The sequence below is a fragment of the Copadichromis virginalis genome, linkage group LG11 (assembly GCF_057382275.1).
Source record: "Copadichromis virginalis isolate Kocher_CV1m ecotype Utaka linkage group LG11, C_Virginalis_male_GT1.1, whole genome shotgun sequence".
Lineage (NCBI taxonomy): Eukaryota > Metazoa > Chordata > Actinopteri > Cichliformes > Cichlidae > Copadichromis > Copadichromis virginalis.
This window is the reverse complement of record NC_140628.1, coordinates 27,125,193-27,141,531: the sequence shown is the minus strand read 5'-3', so window position 1 is coordinate 27,141,531 and position 16,339 is coordinate 27,125,193. Positions and strand designations below refer to the sequence as shown.

General features: G+C 41.1%; 1 protein-coding gene across 2 annotated transcripts in view; it reads right to left on the bottom strand.

Moving 5' to 3' along the window:
* Window positions 1–226: 226 nt before the first annotated feature.
* Window positions 227–16,339, bottom strand: part of grik5 (glutamate receptor, ionotropic, kainate 5) — a 97,336-nt gene continuing 81,223 nt past the window's right edge. The window contains exons 16-20 of one of the 2 annotated variants that reach the window (XM_085471755.1): window positions 15,252–15,417; window positions 13,290–13,515; window positions 11,032–11,160; window positions 5,954–6,120; window positions 227–4,594 (exon numbers count right to left, since the gene is read on the bottom strand). In XM_085471755.1, coding sequence (XP_085327881.1) covers window positions 3,968–4,594; window positions 5,954–6,120; window positions 11,032–11,160; window positions 13,290–13,515; window positions 15,252–15,417 — 1,315 coding nt within the window. In that variant the 3' untranslated portion in view covers window positions 227–3,967. The remainder of the gene's footprint in view (window positions 4,595–5,953; window positions 6,121–11,031; window positions 11,161–13,289; window positions 13,516–15,251; window positions 15,418–16,339) is intronic. The other variant, XM_085471756.1, reaches the window with a different exon arrangement.

The window sequence follows — 16,339 nt, the reverse complement described above, 5'->3', positions numbered from 1 at the left end:
GAATCACTGGTTGTACTTTTTGTACTTTTAACAGGATATCATCCTATCAAAACTCTCTTTTTTCACGTTACTGTGTATTTATTGACGTTGAGGGCCTAAATGACTGAAAGAGTTGTTTGTTTCTAAAATCTGGCCCTTAACTAAATCACTTCATCCCTCTATTAGAATAAAAACATGACATCAGTGAGCTTTCTATTAAAAAAAGCAAAGACACGTACCACTGTGGGACTGTTTGAATATTTTTATTCCAAAAGAAGTCTGTGTGTCTATAGGTTTGAACAACAGGGCGGGCTCTGAAGAACATCATTTCACCTTCATCCCAACACCTCCCATCCTCCACCCTTCACCCACACACACACACACCACAGAGCCTCTCGTCTTCAATAGTAATAATAACAATTTCATCATAATAGTCATTAGTTTTAATAATCCATTTAGCACTAGTATAGAAATATGAAAAAATACCAAAGAAAACAACATAAAAGTAAACAAATGTTTGTTTCGTGGAGTGAATGTTCAGACATCCCATTGGATCTGTTTTGTGACCCTCCCTTCCCATTTAGATTAATACTAGCAATATTTTGGCTTTTTTTTTTTTTTTTAATGTATTTTTTTAGAGCTTGTACCTTCCTCTCACTTCTCCACAATAATGCACCGCAGCTTGTAAATGCTTTCAGCTGATGGTTTAAAGCTGTTTGTGGCCACTTGATGGCTGTGTGGTACTGTCACACATCAGGTTTCCGGAGCTTGTATGAACCATGGAAGTCATTAAAGAAACTCAGAAGACAACTTTGAAAACAACAAACAACCGGTGGGTTTACAGCCTTTAGACAACAAAGGAATCGGAGACGAAGGCGTAGCGGATGAGTGTGTTTTTGTTTGTGTGTGCTGTAAAGATTTGTGAAAAAGGTTCGCTCCTGTCAGCATTCTGGACACAAAGGCAGAAGTAAACAGAGAGAGAGAGAGAGGCATCAAATCAAGCCTGCTTCTGCTGACAGCAATCATTCAACAAGAAACGGCATAATGTGTGCAAACAATGTTATCATTCGTTATCTGGAGCACAACAGTGTCAACAAACCTGCTTCCCCGCAAAATGCATAACATTATATAGCAATGCAGTGTTAGTCTAGACAACAATGCCTTCATTTTTCTGAGGGATTTGTAAAGGGTGAACTGGTGGCTTTGCACATTATCTTACACACTTAGCATTACTGCTGGTTATGGGATGCTGCAGTTGGGATTTGGAAGATAATAGGGGACACATCTTTACGTTGGAGAACGGCAATTCCAAACTACGGGCAAGAGGGAGACAAAAAAGAAAGATACTGATGCGGGCAGGGAGCAGGGACACTGTGTTTTCCAATAATTAGGAATCAGCTTCTAAAGCATTACATTCATAAACTCTGTCAGGAAATCAATCTGTGAAGAAACCCAATAACAAAACACAGACGCTGTCTTATACTGTAACCGTTGCATTTGCTAACTCTTACATCTTGAATGTTGGTGTTCCAGAAAGACTTTATTACAACTGTCACTGTAAGTACACTAACCACAACTAAGTGGGTGTATCGAACGCCCCTAGTCCACTAAGTAGAGAATCATTCAGCAGGGATTAATTTGGAAACTGACTGGGCAACAGGTTCAATGCACATCGAGTCAGTGACCTGTAGAAAATGCAAATGCTGCACATGATAATAATGGAACATTAACATTCTGAGTAATATGTCTGCATTAATCATGCAAACATAACATGAACTGTTCGGCAGAGGTATACATACGCTATACCGTGGCAGCGTGTAAAATTAATTACGCTTATATTTGATCTAAGGAGAACAACACGCCTGCTGCCTCTCTCGCATTCATGTAAATAATTGGATTTACTGCTGACATAAAGCTGGTCTGATTTTTTTTTTTTTCCATTAGACCACAACAGGCCGAGCACTACACTGCACCTGAGTGAATACGACGGCGGCAGTGCCCACAAACAGGGGAAGATGGAGGATTAGTAAACAATGTCTATATTCCCGCTGAAACACGGAGTGCAGTCCCATTTTAAAAAGGCAACACAGCTGGGAACTGCAGTTTTTAGCAGATGTTGGAGAAAGAATAGTAAAGACTATATTTACTGGGGGACTATTTTCAGGCACTGGTTGTTGCAGTCAGTATTTAACAGGGTCGATACAAAGGAACATGTCCCCTAGTTGAACTGCAATTTGTTGACAATTAAAAAATCCAGACTGATAACTGTTGTATGTAATGTATTTTGTGCCACAGTTGTTGAAGCTGGTCTAAAAAGGTCTTGTATGTTGAGCAAAAACTGAACAAGTTTTAAAGCAAAAGGGCAAAAACATGCAAACCCACCAGTATTTCTCCCTTTAGGCACACTTTGCTTGTACACTAGAGTCTGTTTTCATTGGAGTTTCACAAAACTGTAAGGCTATAACATTAACAACATAATTAAAACAGATTCGCTTCCCAGCCAGAGAGAAAAAACATTTCTTCTACATCTATTTATCAGCGCGTTTCCCTGCATTCGACCCCCTCCTGAATGGGTCCCCAGCCACTGAGGGGAGTAATTAGGTGATCAAAAGCTTGAGACGGTACTGACAAGGCTGGGTTGAGTCTATCATACTGGCAGGAGCCGCTGCTGTGGACGGCCAAGATAGCCTGTCGAACAGAGAGATGGGAGGAAGCCGCATTTATAGTCTGCTGGCGCATTAACAAGCCCCTTAAAAGATGCCCAGAATTAACAGATCAGGACAGATCTATTAATGGAAGTAGTTCAGTGAGGGAATTCTTATTCAAATTCAGTAGTGTCCTTTTTTAACTCTCTGGCTCTTTCCACCTCCTCTTTTCCTGCTCGTCTCTATCTTGCCTCTCTGTCTCTGACTCGCCCAGTCTCTCTATCTTGTCTACATGGTGTGAACAGAGGTGAAAAAGAAGTAAGGGCTTGGCAAGCGTTACCCAGGATAACGAGGGACATTAATTTCACATTTCAAAGCCTCTTGCTCGCTCGCTCATTCGCTCCCTCTCTCTCCCTTTTTGTGTCTGTCTGAATATCTAACATTGGTAGAAAGAAGCTGTTGCTGGGTACACGGTTCTCCTCGTTTTGAGCAGTTACGGACAGACTTACAGGAAGCACAAATTTTACACACACACGCACACACAGTGTAAAGAAAGGCAGACCAACAGTTTTCTCTGCTACCGTTTGCATTACGTTGCCTTGAAGTCGTTTCATCCAGCTTCCCCGATCCCATCCAAAAAGCAGCTATGGGGCACAGGGAGGGGCACAAAACTCTCGAACACAATTAGCTGTTGTCAAGTGTCTTGGTATGTTATAATCCACCATATTGTCACACGTAGTCTGTTATTTAACTCTGAAATTCCCACTTAGAACAATGGTAACAAAAAGACAACAGAAAAAAAACATCAGGAATAAATTCTCTGGAAGTCAGTTGCTGTTTTAAAACCACATACAGATACAGTATGTCCACCAGCAAGGCTTCATTTCAGTAAAGGGCTGGTTAGCTTCCAGTGAAGTGTCCGTGAAAGAAAACCAGGACCCTCAAATGAGAAGTGACACGAGAGGGGAGTAAGGAGACAAAAGGAGGCCAGCGGGCACTGACGCGTGGTCATGTGCATCTCCTCTCTCTTTTATCCAAACTGAACTGTTCTTCTTAGCCAAATGCAAACACTTAACCGATGACCACCTCTCTGTGTCTTCAGTTCTGAAGTGGATGAAGTCTTGGTCCCCATGTTTCTTCTCGTTCTTGCGCCGTGTTGGCTGGCATTATCATGAGTTCAACTCCTTTTTCTTTTTTTTTCTTTTTTTTTTACTCCTTTGTTCCCTCATCTCAAACATTTCAGTTCTCGGATGAATCTGATCAGTGGAAACAGTGTTTTTTCTAAGCAGCGCAAATGTCCCTCACCCATATATCTCACCCCTCTACCTCACTCGCTTCATTCCTCAGTCCTGGTCCCCAAGAAGGTCTGAGGTGTTGCTGCTCTGCGGAGGTGGAATGGGTCGAGGGGTATGAGCTGGGGGGCTGTGATGTAGTCGCCTTGGGCTGGGCACGCCTCCACCCTCACTGTCTGTATTGGACGAGGATGGGGGTGGGGGTGGAGGTATCCGGGGCAGGGGGGCGGATGAAGGGGGTATTCTTGTTGACGCTGATCCTATACTGCTACCTGATCTCAGGCTCTGGATCCTTCGGCACTCCTGGCAGATCCTCACGTGGGTGCAGCTGCGCGCAGGCAGCATCACAGGGGTGGGGGCAGGTGGAGGTGGGGTGGTGTTGGCTCCAAGCGGATCATCTAGGATCCTTTGGGGCCCAGGGCCCAGATCTGGTTGCCCCGTTCCTCCGGCTCCCCCTCCAGCTCCACCTGTCAGGGGGCCAGCTCCGCTGTACAGCTTGCCGTTGCTGAGCCGCATCTCCCGGACCAGGCGCAGGGGCCGAGGGGCCCCCAGAGCAATGCGGGTAGGGTGACGCAAGGCTGCTGAGCTGCTCAGGGGCCGTCTGCGGCGCATTCGAGAGCTCTTTTTACAGGAGACGGCGTTTCGGAACTCTGTGATCATCTCCTGACAGACAGACACCTAAAGGACGTACGGAAGGAGGGAGGAAAGAAGAAAGACGGAAGGGAAGGAAGAGGAAAGGAGGCAAAGGCAGGGGAGGAGGTGCCATAGACACAAAGTAGGCAGGCAGCAGAACAAGACAAGTGGTAAGGCAGTACATAAATAGGAGAGCGGAGGGAGAACAAGAAAATTGAAAGGAAAAGCAAAACAAAAAGAACAAGCCGGCAACAAGGCAGAACAGACACAGTGGGCATGGTAAACAAAAAGGAGCAGGAGAAGCGAGGGCGCAGAGACCAACAAATGGAAAGATGGTTTGAAAATAAATGGAGAGGTCATAGGAAGGATGTGTGGATGGATAGAGATGGGAGAATATCCAAGAAGCAGAGAGAGTTATTACAATCCAAACACACGGAACAGCAAAATGTTTAGTTTATGGGCACTTCATTATGGCACCATGAACGGACAGGCAGGCCGGCACACTCAGGCGCACAAATACAGAAGCATTCACTCGTACAGCAACTGTGCACAGCCTCAAACACACACACACACACAAACACACACATAAACACATTCTAAACCAAACTTTCACATCCACCAATACTCATCATCATTCCAGCTGCATGACTACTGCGATACGCACACATGACTAACAAAATGCATCAACGTGTCCACTACAGGCCAACCACATTCTCAATGAAAGCATGATTTATAAAAAGTCATGTGCTCACATAAACAGAAACAGTACTCGTTATTGGAGAACACACACTGATGGTCGAATGACAGGAGGAGAGTGTGTGTGTGTGCATGGGTGTGTGTGTGTGTGGGTGTGTGCGTTTGAGAGAGAGAGAGACAGAGGGAAACGCACAATGACATGAGTGAGAAGCAATACACACAACAATGGAAACGAAGAATACCAGCGTACATGTGAGGCATGTAAAAGAAGATACATCATGACATTTAATGCCAGGGAAAAAAGTTCACACTACTTCTTTATGCAAGCAAATATTGGCATTTCTCAATATTGCTTATCCAACTATCATGTTTAGCTCACAAACACTTGCTGCCATACTGTTAAACACCGAACACTAAAAGGGCACAGTGAAATCAAAACAGGCAGAACATGCGATTAGATTCTCTAGCTGTCGTAAAATTCGAACGCTACAGCAGGTCAGAGCCACGTACTTAAACATTCCTCTCATCTCACATGCACAAAACACAGTGAACCTTGAATGTTACGGCACAAACAAACACATACAAATGGAGGCAAAAGCTGAAAAAGTAACCCATCCATTCTCTTTCTCACACACACACGAACACAACACAGGGACACACACCAAATAACATAATCAAAAGGGATGGCGGGATGCCATGGGAACCTACTGGGGTGTGTCTGTGGGGTCGGCGAGGGCAGGTATGGGGGCATACCTCATCAGTCTCTGCCGAGCGGCGTGTCGACCACACAAACTCCATAATGGCCACAAACACAGCGATAATGAGGCCACAGATCAGCACAACGAAGATGCCCCCAATGTTCTCCATGCCCAGACCTTGACAACAGGCCACAGGAGACAAAGATTAGCACATACGTGCGCAAATGCATCATAATGGGCAACTGTTTATTGTCAAAGGAGGTTTACAAGCACAGTGAAAAAAGACATAGTTGAAGGAGCACTTCTGGCAATTATGATTCATTGTCTCTTACTTAACTTATATAATTTTATTTATAAATGATTGAATAGATTTATGATTATATTCGACTATTCTGAATGTGTGCATACTGATATTCAGTTAGTGCACGTGATGAAGGATAATAGGAAAGTATTAATGTGCAGCTGCTCAAAATTGTGCATGCTAAATAGAAACGATTGTACATACGATCAAAAAACGAGACTAGGAAGGAAGATAAACCGACACCTGTTTGTCAGCTGTAGTCTGTGCTTTAATAAGCCCAGACATACCATACCATACCATACCATACCAACTTTATTTCTAAAGCACTTTAACATAAAACCAGAGTTTCACAAAGTGCTGTACATGTTAATAGCATACGTAAAGAAAATTTAAATGAGATAGGATAAAATAAATAGATACAATAAACTGAAACATGTTAAAACAAATTGAGTCAACCCCTCTAATCAATGCCAAAGGCTTCAGCGAATAAATATGTTTTAAGAAGACTTTTAAATTCAGAGAGAGAAGAGGCCTGCCTAACATGCAAGGGCAGATCATTCCACAACTTTGGAGCAGCTACAGCAAAAGCACGATCACCTTTAAATTTATACTTAGTTTTCGGTACCTTAAGGAGTTGCTGATTGGCGGACCTAAGGGAACGGGCAGGTGTATATGGTTGTAGTAGCTCCGAGAGGTAGGGGGGGGCCAGGCCATTAAGAGATTTAAAAGCAAATAAGAGAATTTTAAAAACAATCCTAAAATGTACAGGTAGCCAGTGGAGTGAAATTAAAATAGGGGTAATGTGCTCAAACTTTTTTGTTCCAGTTAAAAGACGTGCTGCAGCATTTTGCACAACCTGCAGGCGCCTAATGGACGCATCACTAACCCCAAAATAAAGTGCGTTACAATAATCCAGCCTAGAAGTAACAAAGGCATGGATTACTGTCTGAAAATGCTGTTTCGATAAGATAGGCTTTATTTTGGCTAATTCCCTCAAATGAAAAAAGCTAGATCTTACAACAGCTCTGACCTGGCTTTCAAGTTTAAGATTTGCCTCTATTTTAACTCCCAGATTAGTGATGACTGGTTTAACATACTGTGCCAGTGAACCAAGGTCTATAATAGTGGCCTCAGAAGCGCCACCAAAAACCATCACTTCTGTTTTCTGTTCATTAAAATGTAAAAAGTTCAAAGCCATCCAAGTCCTTATTTCATCAAGGCATCTGAGCAGCGGGTCTACTGAGAAGCCATTTATCTTTTTAAGTGGGAAATAAATCTGGGAGTCATCGGCGTAGCAGTGGAAAGAAATCCCATGTTTCCTGAAAATAGACCCAAGGGGTAGGAGATATAGAGAGAAAAGAAGCGGGCCTAAAACTGAACCCTGTGGAACCCCACATTGAAGAGAAGCAGTAGAGGATACAAACTCCCCTAGTTTCACAGAGAAAGTTCGCTCTGCCAAATAGGATCTGAGCCACTGCAGTGCGGTACTCCGCATACCCACCAACTGCTCTAAACGGGAAATTAAAATATTATGATCCACTGTATCAAAAGCAGCAGTTAAATCTAACAGCACAATAATAACACAGTCACCTGAGTCATTTGCCAAAAACACATCATTAAAAACTCTTAAAAGGGCAGATTCAGTACTATGTAAAGCTTTAAAACCAGATTGGAAAACTTCTAAAATACCGTGTTCTTCTAGGAAGGACATTAATTGCTTGTAAACTACCTTTTCAAGAATCTTTGAGATAAAAGGCAGTTTGGAAATAGGTCTGTAATTCGCAATAATATCAGGATCAAGAGCAGGTTTTTTGAGTAGAGGCTGAATCACTGCATGTTTGAGATTGACAGGTACAACACCAGAGGACAGACTACTATTTACAATGGATTGTACAGCTGATGCTATAGTGAGAAAAACCTCTTTGAAAAATCGAGGAGGGAGAGCATCATAAGTGAGTGAGTGTGTCAGCAAAGAGAGCTGAAATATTAAGCATGTTATGTAATACGACATTGTTTTTGATGTTTGTTACTGTTATTGTTAAAGCATCAAGGTTGTGTTTCATTTACTTTCATGTTAGATTGTTACAGCTGTGATACTCTAAGGGAAGTGAGCTGCAGGGTTGATGACCTGCCGTGTTGGTGAGAATGAAGTTTGGCTCAGTTTAAAAGTACAATGCTGTGAATTAAACTTTGAATTAAAAAAATTACAATTTTGAGCAAAAATGCAGATCATGATGCCATGGGCCTTTGCGCAAAAGGGACTAAAACATATCAAGGTTAGGTTACTTATCCATAATGGTATTGTACATGTACATCGCCAATAAAGGGCTATTCTATTCTATAATTGTTTTTTAGGTTAACTTAATAACATGAGGTTAGTAAAACATAACTCATTAACTGAAAACAATTAAGTTAATTTATAATAAAACACGGTGAAAAAGCTTGACTTTTAAAATCATTAACCTAAAAAAATGAGGCCAAAATTGCCTTGTTTTGCTATCAGTGCACTAATTGTTCATTTGCCTCAAGAGGCTTTGCCATCTGTACCACATACAGCACCAACTATTACAACTATCATTAGGCTCACTTTAGATAATGATGAAAAATAACTAAAGAAAACAGGAACAAAATAACAAAAAGACGTGCAATTTAAGTTGAATGTAGAGAAGAGAACAGTGTACGGCAAGGTTCAAGTACAAACACTGAGGGCAATAATGGGCAAAGACACAATTTTTCTACCTTTGCATTTGTACACCACCGCATTATTATTTCCCTCATTATTTCATGTTAAAAGAAGCCAACATAATATCTGACTTTGGCTCAAAGTGTTGAATTCGCATTAGATAGCTTTTCAATGTCATTTTAAATAGAGCCTGAAGAGCTGTCAGTGCAAGTAATGGAGGCCATCACTGGGCTGAACAAAGAAAAATAAACCTAGATAAAGAGCAAAAAGTTTAGGCGTGGCCGAATCAAAAATCTGATACATTCTTAAGAAGAATTAAGTCTGTCTTTTGGTGTTGGAGTGGTCAGCTCTGCAACACCAGAGGGCCTGAAAACCCACAGAAGACAAATAAGATGGATAATGACAGATTTTTTTCCATGGTTAAGAAAAACATCTTCACAACATCTAACAAAGCCAAGAACACTCGCGAGGACGTAAGTGTATCTTTGTCAAAGTCTGCAATTACGAGGCGCCTTCATGAATGCAAATACAGAGCATTTACAATAAGCTACAAACCAGTAGTTACACTCAAGAACAAGAAGGCCAGATTAGTATTTTCCACAGAACAAATAAAGAGTCTGTAGATATCTGGAAAAAAAATGTTTAAACGGGAAAACTTAGATTCACTTGTGCCAGAGTGAAAGGAAGAAAAATGTAGAGCAAAAAGAAAGAAAGAAAGATTCTGACAAATGCTGCAAAATTGATCGGGCAGTGCTTCACAAGTTAATGCTGAAAATACAACCCAAGAAATTCTCAAGGCAAAGAAATGGGTTTATTCTTCACTGGTCAAGTTGGTCACCTAATCTAAACCAAACAGAGCATTCTTTTATTAAATATAAAACACCCAAAGATAAGCAGCAAGTGAAAGTGACTGCCGCAGAGGCCTGGGAGAGTCCTTTAAAGGAGGAAATGCAGAATTTGATGACATCCATGGATTTCTGACAGTCAATGGCTTGAAGGATTTTCATCCAAGTATTAAAAACAGTCCCTGTATTTCAAATTATGTTAGTCCAATTAATTTTGAGGCTCTGAAAATGAGTGACTTTATATAAAATGTTGCTGTAATCTCTAAACTCATTAAATGTCTTGTTAAACCACATGAATTGAAGTTTAAAGTACGCACTTCAATCACATCTTGACAGTTTTATTTAAAATCCACTGTGGTGGTGTACAGAGGTTAAATAACACAAATCGACCTAACTATGTGATGGGAGAACTAATGGTGTGCACTTTAAACCTGCTGATAGTCGCAGGCTGCTTATTTTTATCTTCTATTTTTTTGCGCTATGCTAAACTAAGCTAAGCTAACCAGACTCTAGCTTGATGCTACTGTTCTTGTACAGATTTCTATTTCAGCTGTTGATTAAGTATCAGAAAACACCTTAATTGTCATAATATTCATAATGTAAGTTTTGCATAATTCATATTTTCTAATTGATAATCTGCTGGAAGTAAGTGGTCTAACAAAGATGCTACCATGCTGCGTTGTGGAAAGTACTAGACTTTCCATCTTCTACAGCTTGACCCACAGTAATAACCAAAAACTTAATGTGAGTGTAATCCTAAATCACTACTCAGTACTCTTTCATCTGAGTTTCAAATTTAAATTGCCTGGAATGAAGTGCTTGAGTGACAAACAGAATTATAGGGCCCTGAAGGGTTTGAGATAAACTGCACTGATAAAGTGTAACAATACTGAAATGCCTGAACTGAAGCATTTTGTTAGCAAAATAATTTTTAAAAGAGATTTTCATCTGACATCAGTGGCATAAACGCAGAGATGTTTTCATCATCTCTGTCATTCATGCAGAAGCTTTGCCCACACATATACACACTCTTAATACACACATGTAAACAGATACACTGTCTCCAATAAAATTCACATTATGCACCACCTGAGACAAACAGAAGACATCTGGGAAAGTAGATTGTGCTAAGTACCCTTCGCAAGGACATTAGGTTAGGCATTAGCCATTAGCTGGACGGTAGCAGAGAGTGAGGAGACTATTACTGGGGACATTAGAGAGAAGGAGGCAACGGAGGCAGACAGCTGCGGTCGACTCACCCTTGGCACGGTGGTCCTCCTCTTTGGGACATTGGCCTCCCTCCCACCACCTCCTCTTTAGTATCTCCAGCCTGTTATTCTCCTGCAGCTGGAGGATGGCCAGTGTGATCTCATCTCTGAATGGAGATCCTGGAAAAAAACAAGAAGGCAGGATAAGAGCAAGTGGTGGGCAAGGTGCAGCATAAGAGACCAGACAGGGGAGAGATTTTTTTTTCAGAAAAAGGGGAAAAACATGAAATGATTAAGTGTTAAAGAGACTAAGCAGAAAAAGAGAATTGCCGCTGCAGCTTGGAGATGGCTAGAAGTGATCTTATGGTGAGAATAAAGAGAGGATTAGTGAGAGATAGACAGCAAGATAACAACTAGACGGACACAGTGGTTCAGCAGCTGGTTGAATAGCATACAAAGTATGTAGCAAACCAGATATGCTGGACCAGATTTAGAGGGTTTAAAGGTTCCGTCTGTGCAAATGACAAATATGTTTTCTTTAGCATAATGGTATTTAGCTGTGAAGATAATCAACAGGCAGCTTTTATTAGACAGGCCTTCTGCACATAAACAGTCTCTATAGAAAGTGTTGACAGTTGTTCAGTGATTCACCGGCTCCCGGTGCAGACGGCTCCCTGTTATAGTGTTTCCTCACTTGGCTCATGCGAGCCCAGCCCAATTTTTACTCTTTAAGTGTGCGCGTGTGTGTATGTGTGTGTGGGTGGGGGGATATATGTGTATTGAGAGTGTGGGGAGTGAGTTGGAGGGTGGGGTGGGCTGCTTTTAACTATGTAAAGCACTTTGTGCTACATTTTCTCTGTATGAAAAGTGCTTTATAAATAAAGATTGATTGATTGATTGATTGATTATCATGCCTCCTTCGCTAAGTCACTGCTGGAGAACACCAACCTCCCGCCAGAAAAAAAACTATTTCAATCAGGACAACTAATGACTGCAGCAATATAAATTTGGCATCACCTCCCACCACTTTCCCATGCTTCTATGTGGATACACAGAAAGCTGGAGGCTGGGAGAGATGCAGCAAGACAACCCAGTAAAGCAGGTACAAGTTATAACGCACAGGACACGAAAAGGTAGAACAGAGGTTATGGTGGGTTGCCAAGCAGCTTGCTGATGAACAGCAACTGTAGACACCCTAATGAGATTTTAATAGCATATCCTTAAGGAGATCTGTCATCTAATTCCCAGCAAGAAATTATTCAAGTGTAAAAATATCTGCCTATTTCTTTAAATTTAAACAGCCTCTTACCTGGAGGTGAGTGGGATAATATGTTTGGTTTTTTTCCTCTTATGTCCCTTATTTCACGTCTGTGGTCTTTCCTTCTTTATTCTGTGTCTGCTTTTTCTCTCCATTCCTCCACAGCCTTGGTCAATAATAGACAGTGAGATATGGCTGACCTCTTCATAGGAACAGATTACTGTGATTCAGTGACAATCTCATCTAAGTGCTAAAAAGTGGCATCACGAGCGCTGGGCGTGAGTGGAAAAGCAATTAACTGTGTGCACGTTACTCCCATTTGAAATAGCTGCTAATCCCACAGATAAAAAATAAACCGACCACGTACAAGACAATTTTCAGGTCTAATCTCACAAATCACAGACAACTACATGTGTCTATTTAGCATAATTGATCTCATGCTTCTCACGCTGTCATTTAATGAGGGTTTTTTTTTCTTTTTGTCAAATAATTGTATAATTTTAGAAACGAGATAGCTCCTTGTCACTTATGATTAAGCAGCCTGGTCTCTGTTGTAGATGCTCAGTCACAGTATTTCGCTTTATGTGGTACACCTGTTCAACTGCTCATTAATGCAAACATCAAATTAGCTGATGACATGGATGCAACTCAAGTCACATGTCAGGTACATTAAAGGGGATTTGAAATGTTAACCTGTTGCTTTTTATCAGTTATATTTTAACTTGAACCACTCAGAATAATTAAAACTAAAAATCTGCATGCATAATTTTTTTAAATACTACATCATGTTATTCTTTTAGTTCACAAGCTGTGAAACAGCACTTTTAAAATGCGTCAGCAATGTCTGTAATTATCAAAAAGGGAACAGTGTTACATCTCTACTAGCTTCCCAGTTGCTTTTTCATAACTTTATAGATATATTTGGAGTCTTGGAGCAATAAAAAAAGTTATGAGATACATTTTTAAGACATTTCTCTGCGTACAGAAATATTTAAAGTAGGTAATACATTATCAGGTGCTGCATGACCTTTTTGTGATGCAGTATTTTTACCTAGTGGCATGCCAATGCCGTAACCCTTGGTGTCCAGCAGGCCTCCGATCTGTGTGAGATTACAGTTCAGGCCACGGTGATATTCGTTCATAGTGCTCTCCATCAGGAACGCATACTTGGAGTTGACCACACGGGCGATGCCTTCCTCCGTGCTTTTCACAAATACGCTAGGCTGCTTGGAGTTCATGTAGTTCCACATCCGCTGGTAGGTCTGGTACCTTGAGTTCTGCAGAGGAAACAGGAACACAACAACGGCAATTCAGCAGTAATTACAGGTGAATATACAAGTTTCCCCGACAAGAAGGAATATGAAAGAGATGCATTAAAGATAAACGGGAAGGGAAGTACACACAGGAGAGAAAATCAGGTGTGAACAATGGCAAGCAGAGTAAAAATATCAATAGCAAACAGAGGGAAAAAGCAGCGCGGAGAGTGGAGGGAGAAAAAAGGAAAGTGAAGCAAAGCAACAGATTATTTGCTCACAGCGTAGCTGATGCATCATCTTTCATACAGATGGAAGTAAATCAGCACACAGGAGGTGGTTCAGCACTTAACAAAAAATGGCAAGGTCCAAAACAGGATTAAATGTACAATTACATGTAGTATCTCTTTGTATGGGAGAAGAAAGGAAAAGGGTATAGATGGTAGCATCTGTGTACAACAATGAGATTGTGTATGCGTGTGTGGATTAGGTATTGAGTGGGGTAATGTACTGTGGCAATGAAACTGGCTTATGTAGGCAAACACACACCATTCTTTCTTATATCCGCCATTTGGACGAACACTAGTGACTGAAAAATAAACTCTAACTGGCATTTTGCCATTTACCAACATATAAACATACATTTTTTAAACACTCACCTACACACACTCCTCTATACTAACACACCCACACACAAATACAAGACCTACACACACACACACATGCGCACACCCACACTATGACAAACACAGATGTCAACACAGATGCCGGTAGCATTCTCATAAGCAAACACAGGCAGTCAGCCACTTAACACAAACACAAACAGCCATAAAGAAAACAAGAGAGAAACTCAGAGACAGAGTGGCAAATATGAGGATAATCGTTCACTCTGTTCTCAGCAATGAAGAGAGAAGCACTGCGGTCCATTACATGTAACACATAGAAAACTTTATGAACAACTATTTCCTGAATTGCTATCAGAGCGATTTAGGGAGTTAGTCAATCCAAACAGCTACACAAACAAATATTTAACACGGATTGTTAGATTTGTATTGTTGATTGTCATTTATGCTTAGAAATATTTACTTATATATGCTTAGAGTTTTGTAATTAGTTGTAGATTGGTAGAGGTTTTGATCCTTGATAGTCTGCAAACTTTGTGTGTATTAGACAGCACTTTGGGAGCATGAGAGGTCATACCGTGTCTTATTATTTTATGGTAGGATTAACGTAGTTGCGTCTGTTCTAGTCTAAGTGCTCTTTGTTTAGATGAACTGCAGGACTTCCTCACCGTGTTATCTAGGATGAACCATCTAGGGTGAGGGGGAGGCTACCCTCTTCCTGACCAAGGATGTTTGACCCTTTGATCAGCAGTCCCCACACACACACACACACACACACACACACACACACACACACACACACACACACACACACACACACACACAGGCAAGGTACTCTTTGTGTATGTAGACGTCATATGTTAATGAACTTATGCATATTCATGTAACCTCAATAAAAGGACAGTGATACGGGAGAACGGACGAGAGCTACTGGGGTCAAGCGAAGGAACGGTGCCTGTCCGGTTCTCTCCCGTGCACGAGTACCATGAAGAAGTTTGCCTACTTGTGTCTTGCTTGCAGTGTAATTATATTGTCTTAACGTTCCAGCGAATAGGTTTATGCTACAAACCTATCACGGATAAAAGCACACATATAATTATTCCCAAATTCCGAACCCAAGCACAACCGGAGCCGCACCATAAAGAAGGTCATGGTGCTCCCGCCGTGGATCGTGCCATACTCGATGTTCGTCTGGTCGGCCAAATCGTCTGGAGACTCAATGGGAACCTCCATCCGCTGGACAGTCAGGAAGGCCGCCAAGTTGGCCGTGTAGGAGGAAATGATGATCAGGGTGAAAGCCCACCTGCAAGGTGGAAAAAGGCGAGGAAAAAGAGAGATGAAGGGAGAGATAAAGCACCACTGGAGTGGCAACAGTGATCCATCATGGTATTGATAAGCTGCAAAATTCATACATAATACACCAGTTATTTTGGCGAATATCAGTAGAGACACTTTGCTGGGTTTGAGTTAACCCAGCAAAGGAAACACCTGACACATCAGGACGTTTATCAAATTGAACATCTTAAAAAGTGTCACAGTAAAATAGCCCCACTTAATCATTTTCAAATGATAATACACTTCAGTGCAATGATTGTAGCTTCACATCTATTTTCCCATCACTTTAGATACTCCGCACTAATAACATTGAAAATGGGACTTCTTGCATGTCTACAAACTTTATTCAAAGAGAACATCATGTACTGACTATGCTTAACATCTTGCTCACCTCCCTGTAATCTAGCTGTTCCTGTCTTCCTTTATCTCCTCAGCTCTTAGTGGTTATTATTTCGTTCTCTTGTGCCTCTTCTCACATTCACTCTCACTATTGGAGTGCCGTCAGGCTAGTATTTCTGTGAGCTTAGTGAGCTTTTGTCAACCGTTTCCATAAAACTACGGGACTCAAACAGTTTTTTAATGACACATCCAGTAAAATGTTTTAAATGACATTAAAAAATGAACTATTCTCTTGCAGACATGGGCCTTAAAATTGTATTTACCATATTTTTTTTTTAAATATATACCGTATACTCAAAATAGTTAACAAGGAAAATCATGTATTGTTTGGAACCTGATTATCTGGTGATTATAAAGTATTAACATGTGTTTTTACTTTATAAAAATGGTTAGTAATGGATAAAATACTGATTTATTTTGCCTCACAGGAACCTTACTAAGGCATAATTTATTAGTTTAAACAACTCAACACCCCAAAGTCACATCAAGCA